Here is a 26,484-nt window from a genome sequence, read left to right as displayed (position 1 = left end):
AAGTTGCATCATGTTAGGTTGCTTCTAGAATCATCATCAAAACCTTTTCCAACCACTCTAACCCAGTGTGCTGATGCCTACCACAAACTGTTATATTGACATGGATTATTCTGAATTTCTGTTATTGTCACATCAACGCGTTTTTTTTTTTTTTTGAAGAGATTAATTTGCATTGAGATGCTGTAGGTAAAATTAGGCTTTGGCTCAAAAATGTGTTTAGAACATTTTCAAGGTGGACATTGCGAGAAATTGGTGGAGCTAATCCAATTCAGACATGTTTGACAGTTGAATAACAAAATGCAGCCGGACTAGCAGCTTTCCTTTTAATGGTGTCTGATAAGTGTTTTTTTATAGTGCTGTATAATATTAAGAGTAGTGTTTGCCTTGGACTGTTGCAAGATGTTTTGATCAGGGTTTTAACCGTATCTACACCGGGTTTTAACCGTCTCCGCATCTGCATGAGCAACATACTGAAGCTCAAAGGCTGGTACAAACCCTTACTCACTCATACACATCTATGCACACATTTAAGTTATTACCTGTGTACACACTGTATGCTCTGACTCATCCTGCCACACTCACCAACTCCTTCACTGTATCTCTTTGTAGATTATACCTCATCAACTCTCCTGTAGTGAGAGCAGAGAATCTGCGTTTCAAAGAGGAGGGTGTGCGAGACGTGTTGAAGGATGTCTTCCTGCCGTGGTACAATGCTTATCGCTTCCTGGTGCAGAACGTTCAAAGGTTACAGAAGGTAATGAACAGAATAAAAAGCTAATTCCTTCCACAACTCCTATGTTCCTTTAGCTATTACTGGTCTTAAAAACACAGCACCGCTTGATAGTATAGCAGACTGTTACTATCATTATATCAGTTCATTATTGGTACAAAAAGAAAATTACTTTTTGTTAGTGCCGTGAAATGCTATAATTCTTTCCCCTAACGTCACGAATGGTTAATGCCTGGGTATTTGGGTTCAGATTGAACAAAATCCTTTAAAAACCCCAGATATTAGTTTTTGAAGATTGTATAAATGAAATTACAATTTATTTCCCTTTTCTAAAAATGTATGACCAGTCTTAACATCAAGTCGTTTCAGGCACTTGGCCATCAGACCATGGAGCCTATGTGATAATTGTTCAGCGAAGCAGTCAACTATTTAATAACTATATCAATAACGTTTTTCCAGTGAGCAACATATATGTAAGAGCTCAATAACAATAATATGTCAAACAAGAACACACACACACACACACACACACACACACACACACACACACACACACACACACACACAGTATCTAAAAAAATGGGAAGTAAAGAAAATAGGAACTGTAGTTTGAACACTATTTGCCTGTAGGTGGCATGTGTAATACCTGATCAGCCACTTCCCATCAATTATATTGTGTCTTTGTTAAAGATTATATTTTGTGTTAATGCTTCGTGTGTGTGTGTGTGTGTGTGTGTGTCTCAGGAGGATGACATTGAGTTCCTGTACAATGAAAACACCGCAAAGCAGAGTGACAACATCATGGACAAATGGATTCAGTCCTTCACACAGTCCCTCATCCAGTTCTTCAAGGCTGAGATGGACGGTGAGACAGACATCCTCAAAACACACGCACACTGGTATCATCACTTGATACTGACAGTGGCAAAGAAGATAACTACTTCATATCTTCAAAATCCATCCCATCTGGTAACCTATTCATGTTGTTTCTACATTCAGCGTGAATAAAGTGACGCTTTCTTGTTGCAGCTTACCGCCTGTACACCGTTGTGCCTCGCCTGGTCAAGTTTGTGGACATGCTCACCAACTGGTATGTGAGGACCAACAGACGCCGTCTAAAGGTGAGATAATGGCAATACATCTTTCTTTTGTTGTTGTTTTGTTGTCCGGCACATCAATTATTCATTTTATTAATGGAAACAGTAATTTAAGCTATCACCAAGTCTCTTCATCATAGCCTCCATCTGTGGACATTTTATAGCAATCAGTTTGTGGCCCTCCTAGTCAACATTTGGTTGAAGGGAATTGTGGATACATGTGCTGTCACTGGTCCAAGGGGACTGACTGACTGACTGACTGACTGTGTGTGTGTGTGTGTGTGTGTGTGTGTGTGTGTGTGTGTACTTTGTAGGGAGAGAGTGGCACTGAGGACTGCCTGTGGGCGCTGGAAACCCTCTTCAGTGTTCTGTTCTCCATGTGCAGGCTGATGGTGAGTCATACTGTTTCTCTGTTTGAGTGTCTGTGAGACCGAGAGAGAAAAGAGAATGTATGGGGGACATTTCTTGTGGTGAGGTTTTGCTTTTGTGTATGCAAGGCACAAAGAAATAATGCTGGTACGGAAGAGGTGTGTGTGTGTGTGTGTGTGTGTGTGTGTGTGTGTGCGTGTGCGTGCGTGTGCATGGCTATGAATTATGCATGAGCAGTAGGAGCTTTTATTTATAACACATTGAAGATGTTTGCATGTGAGGCGGGATGCACACTAAGAGCCAGTTAGCCTAACCCCGATCAATACAGATCAGCTGTGAGCTACACAAATTAATTAGCCATAGTAGAAATGGAAGAGAATTACATTAGAAGTAACCTCACTCTGGCACAATTCTTTTTGAACTTTTGCACCATTTGAGGGAAAAAAACTACAGTAAAAATGTATTTGTTTTTTATGCTGATTTTACAGCTGCTTCTGACTTTTAGACCTTTGTGTCAGAAAATGTAAATTAACTACATTACAGAGCATATAATAGTCTTCTTCTCTTTCCTTTTCTCTCATGTCTACTTGCTTTCTTCCCCTCAGGCTCCCTTTACACCCTTCATTACAGAGATGATGTACCAGAATCTACGTCACCTCATCGACCCCGCCTCTGTTGAAGAGAAGGACAGCAGCAGCATCCACTATCTCATGCTGCCCCAAGTCAGGTTGGAAAAATCCTTCAATCAAGTTAAAATTCTACAGACATCGACTGCTTCGTGCCACTTATACTAAAGACGAAAATAGGAAAAAGTGCCCTCAGAGTTGTTGCAATCGATATTGGCTAAAAGTAGCTGAAAGATGGTCAATGTGTCACCTGTTTTCCCCCAGCCGCTCTGCACACCTTTTTAAATATTCTGGCTGAAAGGAACAAGGCAAAAATCGAGGATGTACTGTACGTACTCTTTAAACGAGAGTTTCCCACAGTGTCGAGAGGCCTGCTGCCTCGCCTGAAATCCAGGTCGCCTATGCTAACGTTAGAAGAAATTATTACACTTTTATGAAATGTATGAAGCTTTAGGGAAAACGAGCAGAGTCGCTAATTCACTCAGTAAATGCTACATATTCTAGAAATAAAAATTGATCACGGAACGCCACGCATCAGGATCTGTCTGATTCAGCTCACAAGGTGACATTGATTGATCATCCCATCGTACTTTTGCTTTGCAGTAATTATTTAGAGCAGCACTTTACAGTAATAATAATAATAATAAAAATCTACATACGCTCAATGCACATCAAATGTCGGGAAAACTGAGAACCTTTCGAGGTCATCTGGTTTAAAAACTGCTGCTCTTCCCACAGAGTCACCCTGCAGCTCACACAGCAAACCCCCTTGTGTTCTCACAGGATATCCACTGCTGATCCAGAGCCTAATCAGTTTCAGCCAGAGTGCCTGGCCTTACTTTACCCCAATCATATCACACTCTGAACTCCTCGGAGTAGAAGCTTTTGAAGCTTGAGAGTCCACAGTAGTTTCTAGATAACAGTATGGCTTCACAGCAGCTGTTCCTTTTGTGTATTAACCATTTATCCTCTTCATTCTGAGGAGACACCACCCCTCTGATTGAATTTTCCATTTTAATAGTTAATAATATATGTGTTATTTCTTGAGATTGATTGATTGGTTCCGTAGACGGTTGATTAGTTTCTGACCAGATTTTCTGTTCATGCGTCAAATGTAAGGCTCTTTGTTTCTGGGTGATAAAAGTTAATCACTGATGATGCATTTTCCACATTGGTACCATGTTCGTTCCAAGCAACAACCAGGTCATCTGTTATAGAGAAGGACATTGAAATCCTTGTGCACAGCCTTCCTCAAGTTCACTGCTATCTTCTCTTAAAGCAGCCTAACCCTGTTTGCATTTTTTTGGGTAAAACTGTAGATCCCTTCTCTAGCAAGTGATAATAGATTAAGAGAAGAGTTTGTGCACTTTTAGCAGAGAAATACCCACACAAAACTGCACAGGGCCTGTCTTTAAATGTCAGCACTGCATAAGGATATTTCTCATAACATATGATCATTTCATTACCTTCACTTCAACTACTTCAGTAAAATGTGTGCCTTGGTGGCTGATCAGTTTTGTAATGCCTGGGAGGAATTTCTAATTGCCCAAACTTAATTGCATCATCTTTAACTACAAAGAAGTTCTGACATGATTAAATATCCATTTGATTTAGCATAAGGAGAAAAAGTTTGTGTAATGGTTCATATAATCTCCCCTGTCACTCTGGCAGCACTCAGTGCTGCTGCTTTATTAGCCGCTTGTCCTTCCGCCTGTCGAATGGGAGTACTTCACCCCCCCTCCCAAAGGTCATACACCAATCAGGCGGTAGGAAGAGCTGCTCCTCAATCAGCTCATTAAATGATTGGCTGTCCCTGGAGTCCTCTCCACTCTCATTTTACTCCACAGTTGTGTGCACACATGGAGAAGCAGACTGCTCGAGTGAACAAGCATTGTGCACACACATAGAGTCTGTGTTCCTGCAGACAGTTGGGACTAATATTGCAATTATGTGTGATTATCAGTGGTACTTTATTAGTGGACGCTCGTAAGTTAAACTCTGGCACTGGTGGTTCTGAACTCAGTATTTATTTAGATGTGTGTGGTACTTGTCCTTGTCACCCTCTATTATTCATTTTCCTCAATAGAATAGCAATTTGAATTTCTAAACCAATGATTAACCAGAATGACAATTGCTGGCTGTTCGTCCTCTTAAGTGTGCCTTGCAATTGTACAGTATTTTACAGCATACAGAATGATTCTTGTAAGAAGGTGGGTTGTTTGAAAGATGTTCCTCTCATCCCCCTAAATTCACTTATTATAAGAAGGCAGCTCGTTCAGGTGGCACACATTGCAATTTCAAAAGTCTCACATGGTATAGAGTTTCTGATTTTAAAAAAGAAAGAAAAGAAAAAGTTCTCTCCTGTATGACCCAAACTGCAGAATTATGGTTATTCAAATGCTCATACCATGGTATTGTGACTAAGGATCAATAGATTTAGTTTTTTCAGGGTCGATACTGATTATTATTATTAATGCAGTAAAAACGGAAACCTTGGTGTCAAAATTTAGAATAACACCGAATCCAACACAAAGCTTACTTTAGATGCCTTTACGCATATGTTAAATAAATACTGCAAAAGATAAATTTTACTGCACTTTTCGACCTTTTCTTGAGTGCCTCCATCAAGAAAGAAAGAGAGGGAGCATGCGTGTATGAACTTTCTTTGATCGTAAAGCCCAGTGTTGCTGTACAATTCCGTGGTGTATCAGTCAAGTGAATGAACTACGCTGCAGACTGGATTCTCTACTGACAGTGACTGCTGACTCATATAAGCGGGTCAAACGCAGGTTGAATGTGCATCGGCAGGTCCGTGCTGCTGCCATTGGTGTATGACGTGTGACGCTTCTTATGATTTGGTGATTCTTGGATTTTCTTCATTCGTGTTTCTGTTTTTCAGGGAGAGGGTAATTGACAAGCGCATTGAGAGTGCTGTCTCTCAGATGCAGTCTGTGATTGAGCTGGGCCGAGTGATCCGAGACAGGAAGACCCTTCCCGTTAAGGTGACTCATCAATTTTACTCAATAAAGTGTAAGAGGTACAGTGGAATAAAACTCAAGGAAACATACTATATATCGGCATGATATTGGATAATTGCAGATGTAGCAAGGTCAGCCGATTTAGTAACAAGAAATTGCAGCACAGACACCAAAAAGCACTGACACTGGCTGGAGCTATTGACCCACTGTAATGTATGTGTGTGTTTCAGTACCCATTAAAGGAGGTGGTAGTTATTCACCAGGACCCAGAGGCTCTGAAAGACATTCAGTCCCTGCAGAAATACATCCTGGAAGTAAGTAAACCAAGAGTGCTCATAGGTTGTAGTGTATGGTAATCTGTCTTGAAGTCGGTTTGGTGAATTGTCATTTTACCACTGCTCTGCTTCAAGACGAGAGGTGCATCTTCTTCTCATCTTTCCTTTTAAGTGTTTTTATTTTTGTCTGTTTTGATCAGTGCAAATAAATGTCTAAGTTAAAGAAAAACATCCTCTAGAACCTTGTTTACACTCTAAAACAGTTTTTTTGACTTGATAGATGGGATGTACAACAGAGGAAGCGCATCTTCACATGCCGTTTAGTTTTTTTTTAAATCCTCAGCTGTAATTAAAATTTCTGTACTCTGTTCATTTATAAAGGTGGTGGAGCAGATGCCTTTTGATATACTCCCATTTGCCACACATGCAAACTCTTCATCAAATATAGATTTCTCCAGCACACGGAAACATTATAATAATGTTAATGTTTTTGTGTACTTCATAATCACATTAATATGCATCATTACACAGGCAGCTTTTCTAGCTCTCGTTTCACATATAGAGCCGGCAACATTACTGGGTTGTTGCCTTTTGTTTGTTTAACTTTCCAGGTAACATGCTGTGTGTTTTACTATATGAAAACAAAATCATATATTCAAGGCCTGGGTGTTTCCAATGTTAAGTGTCATTTTTGTCAAGTACCATCATCAGTGTATGGTTATGCAATGGAGAGTGCAAATAAATTACAAAAGTTTGTCTGGCCTATTCAGGTGCTGTCCAAGAAACTGGAAAAACGGCTGCTCAGACAGTAGACAGACTAATTGTCATAGCCTCTTAGTGCAGGAAGCCATTAAACTGACATTATCCCTTTGTCTTTGGGTTTGATTTTCCACCAACAAAACTCAAGAAGTCAGTGCTGTTCTACAGCTGACTCCGATAACTCCGCTATGCTCTTAAGTAAGAATGCTTCAACCTTTCAGATGCTGTTGCTGGAAATGTTGCTACTTTTGTTCCCACTAATAGCCATGTGAAGTTTTACTAGGTCCCAAACTGAGAAATTACTGATGTGTCTTAGATGGAAAATTGATTCCTTCTTGTTCCCATATGCTACTGACCAGGGAAATTGACACAACATATAGAGATTAAGAATTACGTGCACCCTCCTGTTGTGTCCCACAAGCTTAATCTTAGATTGAGCCACTTCTTATCTTTCATTTTTGGCGGGGAAAACATTTAACCTTGCAGGTTTATTTGATCAGAATTTAGAGAAATTGTAGGTCCCGCAGCCCAGGGAAGAACCTTCAATCTCTCTTACTATTGATGTAGTTTCAGTTGAGCTGAGCATTTAAAAGCGTATTATTCTATAATTATAATTATTTAACTGGTACATTTATTTTACCACTACTTGAATGTGCACGGATCGGGCACTGACTGGTTGATTTCATGGCTGACTTGCTCTCTGAGTGAATTACATTTTTTGATTGTCTCTTTCAGCACGTCTGGAGCAATTACAGTTTTTAATTTGACTCCTACAGGATGACAAAGCATTTAGCTTAACTTGAGACCCCTCAGAATTGCTTTTTCCAATGTATAGAGAAGCGGATACCATCAACATTAAAGGTCCCATGGCATGAAAATTTCACTTTATGAGGTTTAACATTATTTAACATTAATATGAGTTCCCCCAGCCTGCCTATGGTTCCCCAGGTGCTAGAAATGGCGATAGGTGTAAACCGAGCCCTGGGTATCCTGCTCTGCCTTTGAGAAAATTAAATCTCAGATGGGCCGAATCTTCCCTTTATGTTAATAAGGGAAGGGTCATAAGGGTAAGGTTACCTCCCCTTTCTGTGCTTTGCCTGCCGCCCACAGCTGCCCAGAGAATTTGGCCCACCCATGAGGAAATAGAGCTACAACCGTGGCCGCAAGCTTGTCAAGCCCACACCCCCACCCTCCACCTTGCCCCACCTCTCTCCTCCTCAATAGCATTTAAAGCTACAGACACAGAAATGGCACGTCCTAAGGAAAGCTCATTGTGGGACTGGCTCTAGTGGCTGTAATTCTGCACCAAAGCTGAATTTCAGGAAAGAGACTTCAGATATACAGTATTAGGGGACCACTAAGGTCTATATATATTCACTATATATATAAAAGCATCCAAAAAGCAGCCTGTCATAGGACCTTTAAGACGAGCACTGGCATATATCATGGGTTTAGTGGCCAGTGCTGAAGTTTTTTCTATTTTTTATTTAGTTTTCTATGCAGCTTTAGTTCACCTTTTAATGGGCATTTGCAGTTTAATAAATACAGGCAGTGCTAATGTGACTCATATATTTTAAGTCTTGCATTGCATTTGGTTGGGGTGGACATATGTTAGGTGCAGGACGAGCATTGTAAAGGTTAAACTGAACAAATTCAGTCAGATCACTTAACATTCATTATCATAACGTAATTTTAATGCATCATTTAATTTCACTTTTGTTAGTTTTGCATTGCACACTAGTTTCATTTTAGTTGATTTGATTTTTTAAATTACTTTTCATGTTTGTTTTTATCAACTGTAATAACCCTGGTGACTGGCACTCATCAGTATACTTGCGATATTAACACATAAGCTACAAGACGGCGACTTCTTTTCTAAGACATAGGTTGTCTCTTTATTTCATCCTCCAGGAGCTTAATGTACGACAGTTGACGATGTCAACAGACAAGGACAAGTATGGCATCCGTCTGAGAGCTGAGCCAGACCACATGGTGCTGGGCAAGAGACTAAAGGGGGCCTTCAAAGCTATCACTGCTTCTATCAAGGAGCTCACCAGCGAACAGCTAGAGGCCTTCCAGAAGACAGGTATTGCTGTGTGTGGCTGTCTGGTTGTGTGTGTGCAAAAAAAATCAGTGATTTTAAAAATGCCACTCATGCAAAGGAAATTACATCCCAGAAATCTTTTTTGTATTAATTTTTCACAAAGTACTTGTGTTTTCTATACACGTAAACACACATACCACTTTTTTTTCTAAGACTTTTGTTTACCAAATAGTTCATTAGTAAAGAGAAGTTGGTCAGTGTTAGGATGTACACACAACTACACAATTGCTGCATATTGTGTTTAAATCATATTTCTTTCACCAAAAACTCTACTATGAATCCTTTCAACGAAGTTGGGTACAGACAGACGGCTAGTTTATCGTCAGAAAGCGAACCCTAACCCCTCTATAACTATAATCAGAGTTCGAGTACGGATCAAAGCAGCGCAAGGTATCTTGTCTCTCCAATTATAGAAAGACGAGGAGAGGCCCCAGAGTCTCTGGGGAAGGAATCAGTGGAGGTCAGCTGGGCTGTGGGAACTTAACATTTCCAATCACTCAGATGTTTGAAGTCTAGCCAATTGGTAGGAAAGAAGGAGGATGAGCGATGGCAGGAAAGCGATAGTTGTGGTAGAGGGTGGTAAAGAATTATGGAGAAAGGTAACACACAGATTAAAATGTGCACAGCGGTACCAAGTAACATTTCACTGACTTGTGATCACAGGCGCGATGCACTGTAATATTTGAATGTACTGTACAAACCCTGATTTTAAGATGCTGAACTGTGTTTTTGTTTAAAAGCGCGCGGGGGGGCGGGGGATGGCTAGCCCGGCTCTGTTGCAGGGTAACAAAATCAGGAAGGACGGAAAAAAGTTGGAATAAAAAAACAAAATAAACATCTGTTAACAAATCAGTCAGTTGGTGGAAGGTACACTACTGTCTGTGAAGCAGTCTCTGAAATAATATATCTATAGAAAGCTACCAGCATATACTCAGTTGAGAGTCTACTTTTAACCTCTTGAGCAATTTCTAGCTTTTCAAAACACCTTTTTAGACTTGAAGGGTGGCAGTTTGGCTAGAAACTGATTGTGCGTTCATGGGCATTGGTTGTATTACTCATTATTCCTTACCTGTACCTTTTGATCCCATCATTTTGACGGGGGAAGAAGAAAAGAGGTTAAGAGAGAAGGGGGAAAAGAGCAAAGAAGCTGGGAGGGACACAGGAAATCAAAGCATGAAAATCTAGGATTAGAGAGAAATGGAGTGACTGTTTCACCCAGCCTCTGGGTGTGGAGAAGTAAAGAGGAGAGGAGAACACGGTCACGGTTCATAGTCAGAACACAGATGTGAGTAATTGCTGCCACTGGCAAATCGGAGATATAAACCTGACTAGATTGGATTGGCTGTATTATTGAAAAGCTCAGATCTCGTGTGAATGTGGCCAGGAAGACTGCAATGTAAGGAAGCTCAAAAATGCAAACAAACACTGGTCCAGACCCCAGCAAATTCAAAACAAAGCCTCAGCCTGCATGCGAGTTAAGAGACCACTTTATTCAGCATGATTGGATGTAATTAAAATTATTTCTAGAATCCTTCTCAAGAGACGGAACACCAAAATAAAGGCACATTTCACACAATTAGTTGGCAATTTATTCAAATTTAATAAGGAGAATAGTGGGGCACTAAATAATTCATCATCACATTTGCATTAAAGTCTGTTGTCAGTCAGCATTGATTTAAAGGTGCTGCAGGTAGGATTGTGAAGATCCAGGACTCAGTCCCTCCCCCCCTTTCAGGTAAAGCCCAAAACGGTCTCCTAAGCCCCTCCCCCCACAAGGGAGAATGAATGCCTGTGCATGAGCAGTGATTGACTCACAGTTAGACACCACCCCTGGCCCTTATTTGTGCATCTGAACAGGGAGCGGTGGATTTTTGCAAATCGCACTACAGGCTGTAGGTGGTGCCGGAGGAGCTGGATTTTTTTTTTTTTAATTACCTGCCTAATGTAGTTCTTACCTTTAATCATAATGGGTATCAATATACATTATTTTCATCCTCTCTGAAAATGATCCATTTTCAGTTTACTGGTGGTATTTAAGATTTCACAGGAACACATCTGAAAATGAGTGTGTTGTTATTATTATTATTATTATTATTATTATTATTATTATTATTATTATTATTATTATTATTATTATCTACTTTTTGTATTTTTTTAAATATTATTTTTTTGGGGCTTTTCCCTTTAATTGAAAGTGGATAGAGAAGGGGGAGAGAGATGGGGAATGACACGCAGCAAAGGGCAGCAGGTCAGACTTGAACCCTGCGCCGCTGCAGGACTCAGCCAACATGGGGCGAACGCTCTTACTGGGTGAGCTAGAGGCCGCCCCTATATTATCTACTTTAATTATAATTTAGTGACGTAAGTGATCTGACATAAATTTTACCACTTCCACACAGTTCAGACCTTTTCTTTATTATGTGTCACTCAACATCCAACTGACTTTATAGCAGAACATTTTTCATCATTGTTTATGTAAGCTCTACCACATCATTTTGTCCTACGTGAACGTTGCTAAGAATATCCCAATCTAAGAGGAAAATCTTTTAATTAGTGTATATTAAATATGGTTTGACTCATTTTCTCCTGGCCCCCTGGTTAGTTTTGTATGGGTTGTATAATGTATAGTCGTTATAAGCTATACGGTCTGATTATGATGAGACACAGTGGGGTTCCATGGTGTGGAGTTCCACATGAACAGCATATATACGTACACTGTTTTTCTATGAACTGATGAATGTTATAGTATGATGCCATATAACAGTGTTTATATTTTTAAGTTGAGTACCACAACTGACTAATTTGTATTGTTTTGGTTAACTAAGGATCCATCCAGGTGGATGGTCATGAGCTTCATGAGGAGGACCTGAGGCTCATGTACACCTTTGACCAAAGCTCTGGCTCAGCAGCACAGTATGAAGCACACTCTGATGCACAGGTATGCTTGACATTTAAACTTGATTTTTTGCATTAGATACCATTTGCATGCAAATTGAACACCAATCAAAACAAAAGGAGGACACAAATGTTATTCTTGATTTTGTGGACAAACTGTCCCTATAAAGGAATAAAGTGTGTAGTGTGTTTGCAAGACAATATTGGGCTCCTCCTGACAGGACTGCTTAAGAATAGCTGGGCCTCCACTGTGAAAAGTGGAAGATCAAAAATAAATATGATTTCTCTGCAAAGTTTTTGACATAAATGTGTGTGTGCCAGTTCCTGTTTAACAGCTTAATTTTGTACAGAAAATGGGAAGAGTCTAACAAGAGTTTAACATGAAATTTCTTCTCTTTAATATGCATTTTTTTTTCTAAGTGCCAGTTTTTAAGAGACTATAAAAACAACCTTTTATTAAAGCAATAGTTTGACGTTTTGGAAATACGCGTATATGCTTTCTTGCTGAGAGTTAGATGAGAAGATTGATTCCACTCTTATATCTATATGGGAAATGAGAAGCTAGCGCTAAAGCTTATTAAATAACACAAAATCTTGTTTATTCTGTACAACAACCAAAGTGTAGCACCATCTTGTCGTGGGTTTACAAGGGGTTATGTGCCAGATTATTTTCTTGACCCAGAGGAGGTACTAAAAAAAGTACCTGTTAGCAGGTACCAGGTACTTTTTTTTCGTAATGGAAAACCAAAAAAGGCGAGTAGAGTCGAGGCGAGTCGAGCAGGTACCATGTAATGGAAAAGCGCCATAAGAGCGGAGGTGCTCTGGGTTCTCCACACGGTGACTAGACACCAGTCCTATAATGCGAATTAGGAAATCTGGGAATTGTTTCAGACGATGTTTCCGGACTCTGACATCTGACGTTTACTTTCTTTTCTTTTTTTTTACGTTGTGATATAGGTCTTACATTTCATTCATAGTGGTCTTAAAAAGTCTAAAATTTGACTTGGTAAAACCTGCAGAAACCCTGTATTTAGAGTACAGACATGAGGGTGGTATCATTCTTCTCATCTAACTCTCAGCAAGAAAGAGAATAAACGTATTACCCAAAATGTGAGGCTGTTCCTGGGATCTGGTATCAGTCGCTTCATTTATTTTTATTTTATATTTGAAGAAATATACATTTTTATCTTAGTTCGTCTAGTTGGTTTGATGTTTTAAATGCACATTATTCTCTTAACTATAAAATATTTTGTATCTATTTTTTCTTAAACTTGCTGCGCCCATGCATGTGGATAGTATCTCCCATAACTTGTCATTATTGATAGGTCATTTGTCTACTCGTCTACTCTTATTACACAAAGGGTAATGAATAATTTGCAAATTTTAGTCACTTGTTAACACATGAAAAGGTATAGAAATACACACGCATACTCACACAGAGTACCCTCTCTCCTTACTGCTACATTACTATACTATAGATTGAGCTGCAAAGTGTAATGTAACCTGATTTAAAAAACATAAATGCTTCTCCACTGCTGGTCCTGCACCAAGCTGCCGTATACTGTAAATGCATTTATTTGTCTTTACTGTGCAAGCTTGATGTATGAAATCATTTCACAGCTAAGTGGAAACCAGCATGTATGCGTTTCCCACAAGCCTTCTCTAATCAGTGCTCCTCCAACCGTATACACACCAAACGGCTACACCTTAATACCGGTTTACTGAGCTGGCTTTTAATTCTCTCTGCTGCTCTCGCTCACTTGCACTGACTTTCCAGCTCCCATCTCTGTTTCTCTGTTCTTTCTCTCTTATGTTCTTTTTTCGTTTGCTTTCGTGTACTTTTCTCTGTCACCCTGTCATCTCTTTCTCTCCTTCCCATGGTAAAGTGTTCGGGGCTGGCAACAGCTTAGCCTTACACAACATGACACTCATTTCACTTTAGTGACTCACACAGACTACAATATTGTCATTATTGGTGGTTGGTTGGTTATTTTTTGTATTGCTTTTACATTATAAATGTAAGGCAGATTTATCTCATAAATGTTGCTCTCTGGATTTTACCCTGCTTTTTTAACTGTATAGTCTGTAGCGTGGGTCTGAAGGAGTCTGGTTACTCAGTGGCTACAGTAAACTCAAAGGTCTTTATGCCATGTGAAATTCTGTCACTCTCTGCTACTATTCTGTCAAATGCATATTGCAGTAATTGTGGGCTGTACGTGATTAGAGTACAACCTGTCAACATTAAAGTGTTGCAGCCAGGAGCACACAGTGCAGTTTGTTGTTACAGTAACAGAAAAATATTTAATTCATACCTTACCTTCATCACTATGCTAGGAAGTCAACAAGGTTTTTTCTGTTTAGTGTGCCAGCCTAGAATTGGCTAATTTACATACTTAGTTGATTGATACAAGGATTTTAAAATAATTTCGAAATAAATTATGGAGTAAAAAATACCTTTCTTTGTCCAAATATATAAACTTAATGTCCTGATGAAAACATGTATATTTGGGCTCAAATACATACTGAATCATCCTGGTTTGCCCCTACTTATTTGTGGGAACCCTATTGAAATTGGTATTTCATTTAATGATTGCTAGTGATTAATCATCAGGAATCCATAGATTTGGTAATTAAACACTTTTATATGAAGGATAACATATATGAAGTATGAATGTGAGGTTATGAAAAAGAAGTAGTGCTGCACAATATCTAAAAAAAAAAAAAAAATCTTTTGGATGAACGAATGAACTTTTTTTTTATGTGTCAACTTGCGCGATAAACCCATCACGAATGGAATGACTGCGATATACTGCACTCGGGGGATTTTTGGAGTTCATTGAAAGAGAGCATCAGTAGAAAACTGCACTTTAAAATGTTTGTATTGGTGCCATTAGTCTTTGGAAACATCAGTTCTGTGATCACTTTTATGATCAGTTCAATATGTAGCTTAAAACCCCTCCTGTTGTCCTCTGGGTCTGTTGTCCTTTAGGTCCTGGTGCTGCTGGATGTCACCCCAGACCAGTCCATGATGGATGAAGGCGTTGCCCGAGAGGTCATCAACCGCATTCAGAAACTACGCAAGAAGGTGGGACAATTATTTCAGGAGCACTACTAGAGTGACACATAACACACTACTAGTGAATTTTACAATCCAGTGTCTAATGAATAGAATACGAAATATTAAACCGTTTGCCAACCCGTGTAATCAGGGCTGTGCCAGGGTGAGCATAACATGCCGCTGAGGCAGTTTGAGGAATTGTTCTGGAAGACAAAATACCCTTAAAAATATCCTTACCACACACACCCCTTCCTCCTCATGTATTTTGATCAATGTAGTAGAGTTAAAAGTTTTAAATATATCGTTTGAGTGATTCATTAAACAAAAATACTAAATGATCGGTTTACAGTTTCTCAAATGTGCCCACCCATCTCATTATTATTTATTCATTGGAACATGTGGGAATTTTTTTTTTTTTTTTTTGCTAATGAAAGAGAAATAGAAGAGTCAAATAAGTTACATTTTATTTTAAGTTATAAAGTGGAATTATAGTATATTTAGTTTAAAGCTTCATACCACTTTTCACACTCCATTTGAATTATTATTATGATCATTTATTGATGTATTCAGTTATATTTTTGATTTGATTTTTGTCAGTTTCGGGGTTCCATACTGGCCCATCGGCCGGACAAAAAAGTATTTTGATGATTTGATGATTTGATAATTTGATTGTGTTGTGCTCTAGGAAACCTTTCTGACATTTTATAGACTAAACTTCAAATTGATTTATTGAAATGAAAATAATCGTAAGTTGCAGTCCTACAATGTAGACCAAGCGTAGAACATTTGCTGTATTATTTTGTTACATTTCCCCCCCTTTGATCACCCTGTGCTCCCCCCTTCCTCTTTATGTCCCATGCTAATTTTGTTAGGGCAGTTTTGAAATCTTTCCACTGCAGCGTCACAGTTAGAAGTTTCTCCATCATAAGGCAGGCTTAATGGAAGCTTAATTACAGTCTGGCCCCTTTCAGATTCTAATGTTGGAGCTTTGAAGTGGTTTGGGGAGTAAAGACGGATTAGCCAACAGCCCCTTGTTTTCACAAGCAACAAACAGTTTTTTCCGTCCCCCTATAGCAGTGGTGTGCACTGGCTCCCGGCCAGGCTAAATTCCTCCAGTTATTTCAAACTGAGATCTGTTAGGAATTTTCCACCCCGGGGATGGGAATTAATTTTTAACAATTCTTTGACATGTTTGGTAGTAGTTTGTGGGTGTGCATGCAAGTCTCTATCAGTGTTTGCGTGGATATTTGTGTGTTAGAAACAGAGGTCAGCGGTTCCTTTTTGTTATTGGACTGCTCACAAACTGGAGATTGCTGTTGCTCTGACGACACACACACACACACACACACACACACACACACACACACACACACACACACACACACACACACACACACACACACACACACACACACACACACACTGTGCTAGGTACAGTCAGTACCTTGACTTGGCAGGAAAAGCCTATAAACCTTCCCATATTGATTGACTGCTCATCTGTATCTAGCTAATGCTATTCTCTGCCCTTGAGCTACATACTGCTGTGTGTGTGTGTGTGTGTGTGTGTGTATGTGTCTGTTTGTGTGTGTGTGTGTGTGTGTGTGTGTGTGTGTGTGTGTGTGTGTTAATATTTATTATGTGTGTTGTGTGTTGTATGTATGTGTGTATGGCTGTGCACACTGCAGATTAGGATAAGATCAATGTGTTTGAATGTGTCAAGGTTAGAGGAAGCTGTCAGCACACAATGCCAAAATAGACAGGCTTCCAAAAAAAATCTCCCATTTTCTCTTCTGCCTTTATTTGTTCCTGACTTTTTTTAATCCCCACCCTCTCTTTTTTTGGCCACCCTTCCATTTTTTTCATCCCATCCTCCCTTCTTTCTTGCAGGTGATTGTTTCTTCCCGATATCATTTTCTTATAGAGGAGAAAAAAGCTTTGACAGGAATAACGTGTCGCAAACTTGTGATTCTTTGCATCCTCCTTGGCAATCATTTGTTTTAATCAGATAACAGTTTTTTTCTATTATGGTGCATCGTTGTTTGAAGAGCTATTCAAGCAGTACTATTATAGCATATTTCCTCACTTTTGCTGGTGAATCTTTTTTTCTTTTCATTTTTTTTTTACTTCTTTTTACTTTTACTTAGTTTCTGAAAAATGCTGTGCTAGGTATTTGTTTACACATTAAAACCCACGACCTGTCTCTCAATCTCTTGTCTCACAGGGTCATTTGGTGCCATCTGATGAGATAACTGTGTACTACCGCTGCCAGCCAGAGGGGGAGTACTTGGGCTCTGTGATCCAGGCTCACACTGACTTTATCCTGGCTACCACCAAGGCTCCACTGTTGCCCTTTCCTGTCCCCAAGACTGCCAGCGTCATCATAGAAGAAAAGACTCAGGTATGACAGGACACTTGAGGCCAAGCAGGATTATTGTTCACTGTACTATGATACAAGTTCAGTTTAACAGGCAGCTTGTTGCGTACCACAGCCTTTCAACATTTTTGAAACATGCTGGTAACAGACAATGTGCAAGTGTGAGTGATACCAAAAGTTTCCTCTTAGTGATTACCATATTACCACTCTGAATGTGTGTGTTACAATTTGATTTATAGTTTAAAGAACTTAAAAGTGGGCGCCTGGTTAGCTCACCTGGTAGAGCGAGCGCCCATATATAGAGATTTACTCCTCGACACAGCGGCTGCGGGTTCGACTCCAACCTGCGACCCTTTGCTACATGTCATTCTCCCCTCTCTCTCCCCTTTCAAGTCTAAGCTGTCCTATCCAAATAAAGGCCTAAAATGCCCAAAAACATAATCTTAAAAAAATAAATAAAAAATAACATAAAAAGTCTTTCTCTCTTTGCCTCTGTCATACTCTAGTAATACTTTTTATACTATTTTTTTGTTGTTGTTGCAGCTGAAGGGCTCAGACTTGGAGTTAACCATAGTAAAGGGATCTTCCGCCCCTCGGCCTCCTCTAAATGGACCAGCTTGCACCTATATGAACGTCAGGGTGAAGGTCAACAACAAAGAGCAAGGTAGCACATGGGTTGGTCGTTAAACTGTTTAACTGTCAATAGAAGTTGCTTTTAGGTTATTTTACATTTTGGGGGAAATTGAACATCTGCTTATAGTGGAGATAATGGGATATGTTCCACATCATTTTTCCTTCTCTTATCTGCGATTCCTGTCCGACTGGTTTCTTGTTCAGAGGGGGTGGTGCTGTTGGAGAACCCCAAAGGGGATAACCGACTTGACTTGGACAAGCTGAAGAGAGTGTGCAGCAGCATCTTTGGAACAAATAACACCCAGCTCAGATTCTTCAACGGCGGGACTGGTGAGAACTGGTTCTGGCCCCTCAGACTCAAGACTTAAATGCAGATAATCACTGTTAGGGTAGAAACATCTGCCATCTCATATGATTTGAGTGACTGTGGGTCATCTACAGCCATCTTCTTGCTACATCCTCATGTAAAGACTAAAGTAACAAACCTTTACTGTTGTAGCATTTTTTTAATGATTGTAGTTAACTATGGAGCCTGTAAAATGTATAACTGTATAACAGTATAACTGATGTAGCATCATTGGATAAACTCCTGCAAATGTAGGTTAAGCATTTGAGCCGGCGAGCTAACCCTATCAAAGTTAGCTAGCTACAACTGTAATGCTACTTTGTCTGATGATTTAATCAGTTTAGGGGCTCCATGGTAACCCAGATGAAATTCTAAAACTCCTCTGTGTGCATTTGTGTGTTTATTACAGAGTTGACGAGCAAAATGGACCTTCAGACTTTGAGTGGTAAAACTTTGTCAGTGACTTCAGGCTCTTCCTCCCCTGGCCCCACCCCCACCACCGACACCCTCCTGTGTCCTTATGTAAACCTGCTGCTCTGCAACGCACAACCAGCTGGTGAGACACACACACACACACACACACACACACACACACACACACATACATACATACATACATACATACATACATACACACATACACACATACATACATACATACATACACATACATACATATTTACTGCCATGCACAGATAAGTCCTTCAGTCCTTCTTGCTGTTATAAGGCTGCCATTACTCTTTTGAATTATAATCAACAAATGCCCTGGAGAGACAAAAACCAACGATGAAGTTATCTTGCTGACAAATTTTGTCAGTGTAGTCAAAGCTTTATTTAACTTAATGCATGGAGCATCATAGCTCCAACAGATAAGACCCTTTGCTTTAGACGCACTGATCACAGTCTGACCCAGACACTGTACATTTCTCAATAGTTCTAAGTGGAAAAAAATACTGCAGTCTTTTACTGAAGTTAAATTAGCAATACCACTGTACAAAAAGCACAAATTAAACTCCTGCATTCATGTTTAAGATGGAGCTACTTTTAAAGGAATAGTTAGACATTGTGGAAAATAATTATTGTATGCCTGTTGGAAACAATAAAGATTGATACGTTTATTTTGCTTTCTTGCTCTAGATCGGTGCTGCTGTCTCCACCAGCTGTTTTTAGTCTATTATATTTATCCCAAAATGTCAAACTATTGCTTTAATCTTCACATTTTACAGGTTGATCATATGTTTTGTGTATAAAATCTGAATCTGTACAGTAACTACAAACTGTAGCTGTTAAATAAATGTCCTTAGTTATTTTCCACCTCCGGAATACACTCATTGTGTGTTGCACTCTGTTCATTGTACTGAAGGCAATGTACCATAATCCAGCTTTATCCTTTAAGTCATTCACACTCAAACCCCTCACCTTGCCCCTTTGACCCTACATCTATCAATTGATCAGCCTGGCTCCCCCTCTATACCTTTCTTTTTTTATCTATCATTCCTTCTCTCCATCTTCTTCCATTTTCCCATGGCTTAGGATTGTTACCTTTCCAGGACTTGTGAACAAGCTTCACTAACAAGCCAATCATTTCTTAATGTGTAAAGGAAATAAAGTCTGTCTAGTTCACTTCTCTTCAACACTCTTCCTATCTCCTCCAGAGGGCCAGACAGGAGAGGTGGGCACCCTCCTGGTGGTGAACCCAGTTGGCCAAAATGGGCTCGACTACTCAGGCCTGCTATCTGAGGCTGCCAAGGTTTTCGGCCTCCGCGGCAGACTGCTCAAACTCTACCTGGACCAGGAGCTCACTGAGGGTAAGAGGAAAAGATGATTGATATCATATTGACTTTAGTATCCACTTAGAAGACTTTTAAACGGATTTTAACGCAATTAATTATCGGCGGTGAGAGGGAAATCTGATTGATAGTTCTTACCTTCATCATCTAACATGTCATTAATAAGAAAAGTAGTTTAGAGAGTAGGTTTGTCATAGAGATGCACCGATTACAATTTTCTAGGCAGATTCCGATTTTTCATTGAGTTTGACCTGCCGATACCGATTTTAGCCGATTTCGATTTAATTTTTTCTAACCACTTTACAGCACACACAAATATTTCTTTTCTAACTTTTCTTTAATAGAAAATTTTACATTTTGCATAGAACATAGAACATTTTTTGAATAGATAATTGATCGCTATAAAATAGAACTATATAAATTACTCCTGGTGTGGGAAATTCACACACATCTAAAGTGTAATGTTATGGAAGAACCATTTCCTTCTTTTCACATCCAATATCCAACAACATTTTTTTAGATATATTTAGCAAACTAAACTTCTGTATGTATGAAATCAGGTAATGGCGATAAATAATCAAAACACACACACAGGCCTGTGAAACAGACGATTTAACGTCACCGCTCATTTTATACACAGTTTAGCAACAAAACTAAACGCTGAGGGAAGATTACTACGTTTTTAATGTTGGTTTTGAGCGGTATGCACCCCACTAACCTGGAAAGCATTTTAAACAGTAACGTTAATACAGCGTGTCGGAGGAATATAGCGTTTCTTTTTTTTTTTGTTTAATACAGCGTCTCCTACAAGGGGCCAGCGTGGCGTCAGAGGCAGAGGGACCGCAGCGTTCGCTAACGTTAGCTTCTTGTCTCATCTGGGGTCTGATAAACAGTAAATTTATGAAATTCAGTGTGCCCAACGCTATTTTCCGATAAACTCTAGCTGTCATATTTCACGGGACCGCGTGAGTGCGGTTTTCATGTTCCAGTTGTTCAGCCTCAGAGGGGAGAGAGAGCGGCTGACCGTTTGCTTGAGATCAGTAGAGCAGACGGCTCTGCAGAGCCGTGTATAATTATGACTTTATGACATTTCATAAACAGCTGATTGAGCGGCAGTGCGCTGCTGATACATGCATATAGCGGAAACCCTGCGTGTGCACATGTGGTGCTGATGTTGCGCGATGTTAATCATGCGCCGCCCGAGTGCATTTGACCGGCATAAAATCGGCATATGTCAGACTGACCGGCAGGTCGCCGGTCATGGCCGATGATGTGAAAATCGGCCAATGCCGGTCACCAGCCGGTGAATCGGTGCATCCCTAGTTTGTTATTATGTTTTAATTCCTGGCTAAGAGAAAAATGTTTATTACGGTCAGCTGGCAAATGTTTTTTTTTTTTTAACTCCGTTTGTTAAAATCAGCTTAAGCTAATAAAGCCAGGAGAGGTGAAGTTGCTAATACAGGTTTTATATGACTAAACATTTTTGTTTTTTGCACCCACATGCAAAACATGGAAGTGACAGTAACTTTGTAGTTGCGTATGCAGTGAGAGGGTTGACTCAGCAGAAGCAATTCACACGTTATTAAGTTTTTAAATAAACCAAACTAACCTCCCAATTGAGCAGCTTAAGATCTTTGGAGGGTTTTAAAAGAAAAAAAAAGGTGATCTTTTGTGATTGCTTAAATGTTTTTCAGCATTTAATTTTAGCCATAAATATAAAACAAACATACTTTGTAACGGTTTGTTTCTCTATGCTTTTCAGAGCTGCCAGCTGATTCATCAGTAAAATCATTAGACACCAAAACTCTGTTTGTGAGAGTTCTTCCAACAACTGCCGAAGCCTAAATCCAGAGGAGGACATCTTTTGGAACATTTGTCTTAGATGCCTCACAGGTTCCCTGAATTAAGTTTTTTACCAGTAAAATCCCATCAATAACCCCTTTGATGCACAGTGGATTTATGTCATTTCTTTAGATGTTTTTTTGGAAATCCTGATGCAATGCAGGCTTGTCTGTCAAGTTCACAACTGTTAATCCATGGAGTCACTATCACCCATGTCTTGAAATATCTAAAGACGACTTCAGGCACAAAATGAGCCTGCCGAATGAGTTCTTAAGATTTGTTTTGCAATGCATTCCAAGATGTGAGGATAGCTCTTATTATTCATCATATTTAGCCAAGACTTACAGTACTGTTCTCCCTTTTCCCTCGTACTGTCTTTAATTTGTCTCCAATTATAAGTGACAGTATCCTAAGAAAGCACAGTGTGTTGCTAGGCTATATTTATTCTGGAAGGAGAGGAGATTTACATAATATCTACACTAGAAAGTTGATGCGCTTCAAGAACAGAATGATTGTTCATACACAACAGCTGAATAGACCCGCCTGATAGATGTGTAAGTGTGCTCATGGAAATTGGGAATTGTCTGAAGGAGAGAAAGAAATGCCAAAATAAAGATTGCAGGGACCTGTCTAGCCATCAGTATTACCAATGGATGTTTTGTCTTTATTATGCTAATGATAAAAATTATGCAAGCTACTTCTCTTCAAGGCTCACTTAAGGTGAGCTTAGTCCAGAGTAATTATTGCTGTGGCTCATAATCGGGGAACCAATTTGGCCTATTGTGCTTACACACAATTTAGAATTTCACAGATAAACCTGCTCTGTTCATTGCATTGAGGATTTGACTATTGTAAAGGCATTTAAAAGGTGAAATGGATTTCCAGGCTGCTGTACCTTAAGGACAAAAAGGTTCTCTAATAAAAAGAGAAACAAATATATAATGTACTATATTTAGTGGCAAATGTAATAAATCAAAGGTGACTAATAATCAGCATGTTTTTTTGTTTTTTTTTCTTACTGCTCACTCCAACCTCTGTATTACTTGCTTAGCTGCAGATATGGGAAAATGTGTTTGCCTTTGTTCATCTGGTTGCCTGAGCCATTTTGACTGACTCATGGTACTTTAACTGCAAGGTCAAGGAACAAATGCAACAAAGGAGTTAAACATGCCTTCAGTGTCAATAAATTAATTTAAAGGAATAGTTTGACAATTTGGTAAGTTTGATTATTTGCTTTTCTTGCCGAGAGTTAGATGACAAGATCAATACCACTCTCAATCTGCAGAGTGGTATCTATCTTCTCATCTAAATCGGCTAGAAAGTGAAAAAGCGTATTTTCCAAAATGTCGACCAATCCCTTCAAAACAATGTGTGCAGTACAACTGAACAGCTAAGGAAAGTGACAGCCAGTTTTTCATTTGTAAAAGAATTTAGACATGTCAAAATTCATGGTGAAAAAGAAGCTACAGTGAGAAGATGAATTGTCGTTTACTGGTAGAAATGAGGCGATTTGACAGTATGTACTGGTCCTAGGTTTTCCTGGTTTCTGAATAAATCAACCTCAACAAAGCAGCAAATCAATATTTTACCCAATGTAAAATATTGGGCTCCTCTGGCTAGAAATCCCACGTGATGGTACCATTCTCCCTAACTAGAGGCATTTTTGAGAAACCTTTTCACGGTTACTTATTCTAGGTGACCTGAGGATTCTTAGTTTCAACTTATAGTGTCATAAACATGCACAGTGCTCTTTCTAGTTTTAGGTTTGAGTGATGAAAAGCTACAGTTTCATATTATGTTCAGGCTGTGGCTGACCCAGTAACAAGCTGGCCATGGATAAAAGAATTAGTCATCCACTAGGTCATTCAGCTCCATTTGTTGCAACGGTGCCTCAGTTCTAGTTTTTAGTTGTAGCAGCATGTCTGAACGAGGGATTCACTGTAGACATGATTTGAATTGAGTCACTTAAAAACTATAAACATGTTAACATAACTTTTGACTGTGGACAAGAATACAGAGGTGCGGTGTGGCCAATATTGTGATTAATCCTCTGTGTGTTGATTAATGAAGGGGCCAGAAGGGGGGACTGCTTGTTGGCAGTTCAGGTAACTCTCAATTGGGGGCACTGCTGCAGTTCCTCTCTTCTCCTTGGATCATTACAGCACAATTTGCTACTAATTTGCATAACACATAAATACACTATTAATGTTATACTATACTAATATTATTCATTAACATTTGCTTACTGCAGGCTGCTACACCCTTAGCACCGGCACAATATTACATGTAAACTACTTCTCCCTACTTTTACTCCACAGTATTTTCAATGACAATACTGTGGAGTAAAAGTGTAGTCTCCCCAACACTTAATCGGTGTCACTTCAGTGTGATACCTTTATTTATAACCCCCCTGCCCCCCCCCTCTCCCCTCCCCCCTGGGTGGAGCAGCATGCTGCTTCACTGGTTAAATATTAAGTACACAGCTCTTGTATCATCCTCCTCTCATCCGTCTCGCTCCCATCTGCTCTTGCTGCTCAATTTGTGCTTCTGCACATCCTGGCCGGGGTAAGAGAGCAGGTCAGCGACCCATCTGCTGCTAGACATCACAGAAATACAGTATTCAGTATGGGTGAAGTGAACATGAACCCTGTCAACTATCTCTAATAATGGACAACACAACTCATTACAGTGTGCTGCAGTGACAGCGGGCAAAGAACAAAAGTTTTGCCACAAAGACAGGTGTGGTTTCAGGAATACATAGCCCAATAAGGTCCGTTTCCAACCAACCCACCCTGGCAACACGTGTGCTGTGTAATGGAAAATTCTAAATCTCTGCCAGTAAATCAATTTTCAGCGCCCTGCATGTTGCCCACTGCAGAATGACCGAAGCAAATACTACCTCAAACGAGCAAGCACAATAGGCATGTGGGCTATGTTATTTTGGTTGTAAAAGGTCTGTGATCTGACAGGAATTAACCTGACACCCAATGTCGTACAAGTATAACCATTTGTGGCATTCTAAAATTCAGAAAACAATTACAATAGTAGAGGGGGGAAAAAACACCCAAGCTCGGTTTTCCCAGCTTTCAATGAGACCAGCTGTCTCTATAAGGCTGTCTTGCAAATATAATAGCTGTCAAAGTGAAGTTTGGAGGATGTACATTTATTGCCTTGCACCCTGGTAGCTCACCTGGTTGAGCATGCGCCCCATGTACCAAGGCTCAGTCCTTATAACGCAGAGGCCTGGGTTTGATTCCAATCCATGGCCCTTTGCCGCATGTGGTCCCCCCTCTCTCTATCCCCTTTACTGTCTACAGCTGTCCTATCTATCAATTAAAGGCAAAAAAGCCCCCAAAATAATACACTGTACCCTATCCCTCTGTCTTTGAAAGTGCAATATTGACATCTGCAGTGCATTTTCTCTTTTAACAGCTTGTTTGGCCAGTATGTCCACATTGCCCAGAATATCTCTATGACCAGGGGCCCACATAATGTGCCCTCTGTGCCACATAAAATGCCAAAAGTGACATATTTTGTTGCTGTTATTGTACTACACAAGAGGCTGTCCGATAAATTGGACAGGCCAATATAAGCGTATTGCAGATATATTTGTATCTGCATTCAGCATATATTTTGGCTAAGTAAGAAGAAATGGCACTAGGCTACCAAAATACCCAAAATACAGAATGTTAGGTCATTACAAACAGCTGCCGCTTCATAGGAAAGCAATGACGAGCTTATTTTTGAAATGTAAAATGTACAAAGTGGTCACAAGGGTTTACAAAAAGTAATTTAAGGGATCCATTATAAAAAGTGATTATGTAAAAAAAGAAAACAAAAATAGACAATATATCCAGCTTTATACCTAGCTACGTTAGGATTTTACAAATATGGATTTTATGAGTAGGCTACAATTAATTTATCTTTATTAATCTTCTAATGTGTTTTTTGTCTTGCATTTAACACAACAGGCAAGAACCATAGGGGGCAAGACCATGTTTTCTTCTTCTTCTAACTCCGATAAGTGTTGCTTTCTAAGTTTGGCTTGGTTATTGTTGAGAAAACGAAATGCTAGCAAGCTAGCAATAGCTACACATTCTATAATGCAATGAATGCAGGAGGGCGGTAGTTTATTATGGTTGTTATTAAAAGGCGTGTGAATGGATAAAGCAACTTGTTGGCATTCACCACCAGACACCTGCACTGGAATTACGCCACAGTGGAGATAGGTCTGGCAATGTGAGACTAAGATAACGCTAATGCATGTGTAGCAAGCTAACGTTAACTGTTAGTAGCATCTTAAAAGGAAATTGGGAAAATTCTTTTAAACGTTAAGGGAGTTAACGTTAGGTTAGGGTTCCACCTAGCTATATAGCTAGTTATACTGTTAAAGGCTGGCTTAGAGCCTATAACGTTATTGCCTAAGTTAAAGTCAGTTGTCACGCATGTTATGATGATGTAACTAGCTAAGTTACAGGTCACGTTAACTTTTTGCCTCCATAATAACCGAATTCATGGTTTAATTGCCCTCCTTTAATGACATCACTGGTTAGAAGATTCTCGGAAAAAGAGGATTCAGTTAAGATAATATTGCGCAACAATCCTCTC

At 39.6% G+C, this 26,484-nt stretch overlaps 1 protein-coding gene across 1 annotated transcript in view; it reads left to right on the top strand.

The window, feature by feature from the left end:
• Nucleotides 1-22,868, top strand: part of iars1 (isoleucyl-tRNA synthetase 1) — a 54,674-nt gene extending 31,806 nt beyond the window's left edge. Inside the window, exons 19-34 of the mRNA XM_039796485.1 lie at nucleotides 610-754; nucleotides 1,475-1,595; nucleotides 1,760-1,851; nucleotides 2,142-2,219; nucleotides 2,802-2,923; nucleotides 5,722-5,824; nucleotides 6,031-6,114; nucleotides 8,746-8,920; nucleotides 11,764-11,876; nucleotides 14,823-14,918; nucleotides 17,113-17,289; nucleotides 17,809-17,929; nucleotides 18,103-18,228; nucleotides 18,654-18,800; nucleotides 19,900-20,052; nucleotides 21,797-22,868. Of these exons, the coding sequence (XP_039652419.1) occupies nucleotides 610-754; nucleotides 1,475-1,595; nucleotides 1,760-1,851; nucleotides 2,142-2,219; nucleotides 2,802-2,923; nucleotides 5,722-5,824; nucleotides 6,031-6,114; nucleotides 8,746-8,920; nucleotides 11,764-11,876; nucleotides 14,823-14,918; nucleotides 17,113-17,289; nucleotides 17,809-17,929; nucleotides 18,103-18,228; nucleotides 18,654-18,800; nucleotides 19,900-20,052; nucleotides 21,797-21,879 (1,936 nt within the window). The 3' untranslated portion in view covers nucleotides 21,880-22,868. The remainder of the gene's footprint in view (nucleotides 1-609; nucleotides 755-1,474; nucleotides 1,596-1,759; nucleotides 1,852-2,141; nucleotides 2,220-2,801; nucleotides 2,924-5,721; nucleotides 5,825-6,030; nucleotides 6,115-8,745; nucleotides 8,921-11,763; nucleotides 11,877-14,822; nucleotides 14,919-17,112; nucleotides 17,290-17,808; nucleotides 17,930-18,102; nucleotides 18,229-18,653; nucleotides 18,801-19,899; nucleotides 20,053-21,796) is intronic.
• Nucleotides 22,869-26,484: the final 3,616 nt, after the last annotated feature.

The sequence above is a fragment of the Perca fluviatilis genome, chromosome 4, assembly GCF_010015445.1.
Source record: "Perca fluviatilis chromosome 4, GENO_Pfluv_1.0, whole genome shotgun sequence".
Classification (NCBI taxonomy): Eukaryota; Metazoa; Chordata; class Actinopteri; order Perciformes; family Percidae; genus Perca; species Perca fluviatilis.
The sequence above is the reverse complement of the archived record's forward strand: the minus strand, read 5'-3'. Positions and strand labels throughout refer to the sequence as shown.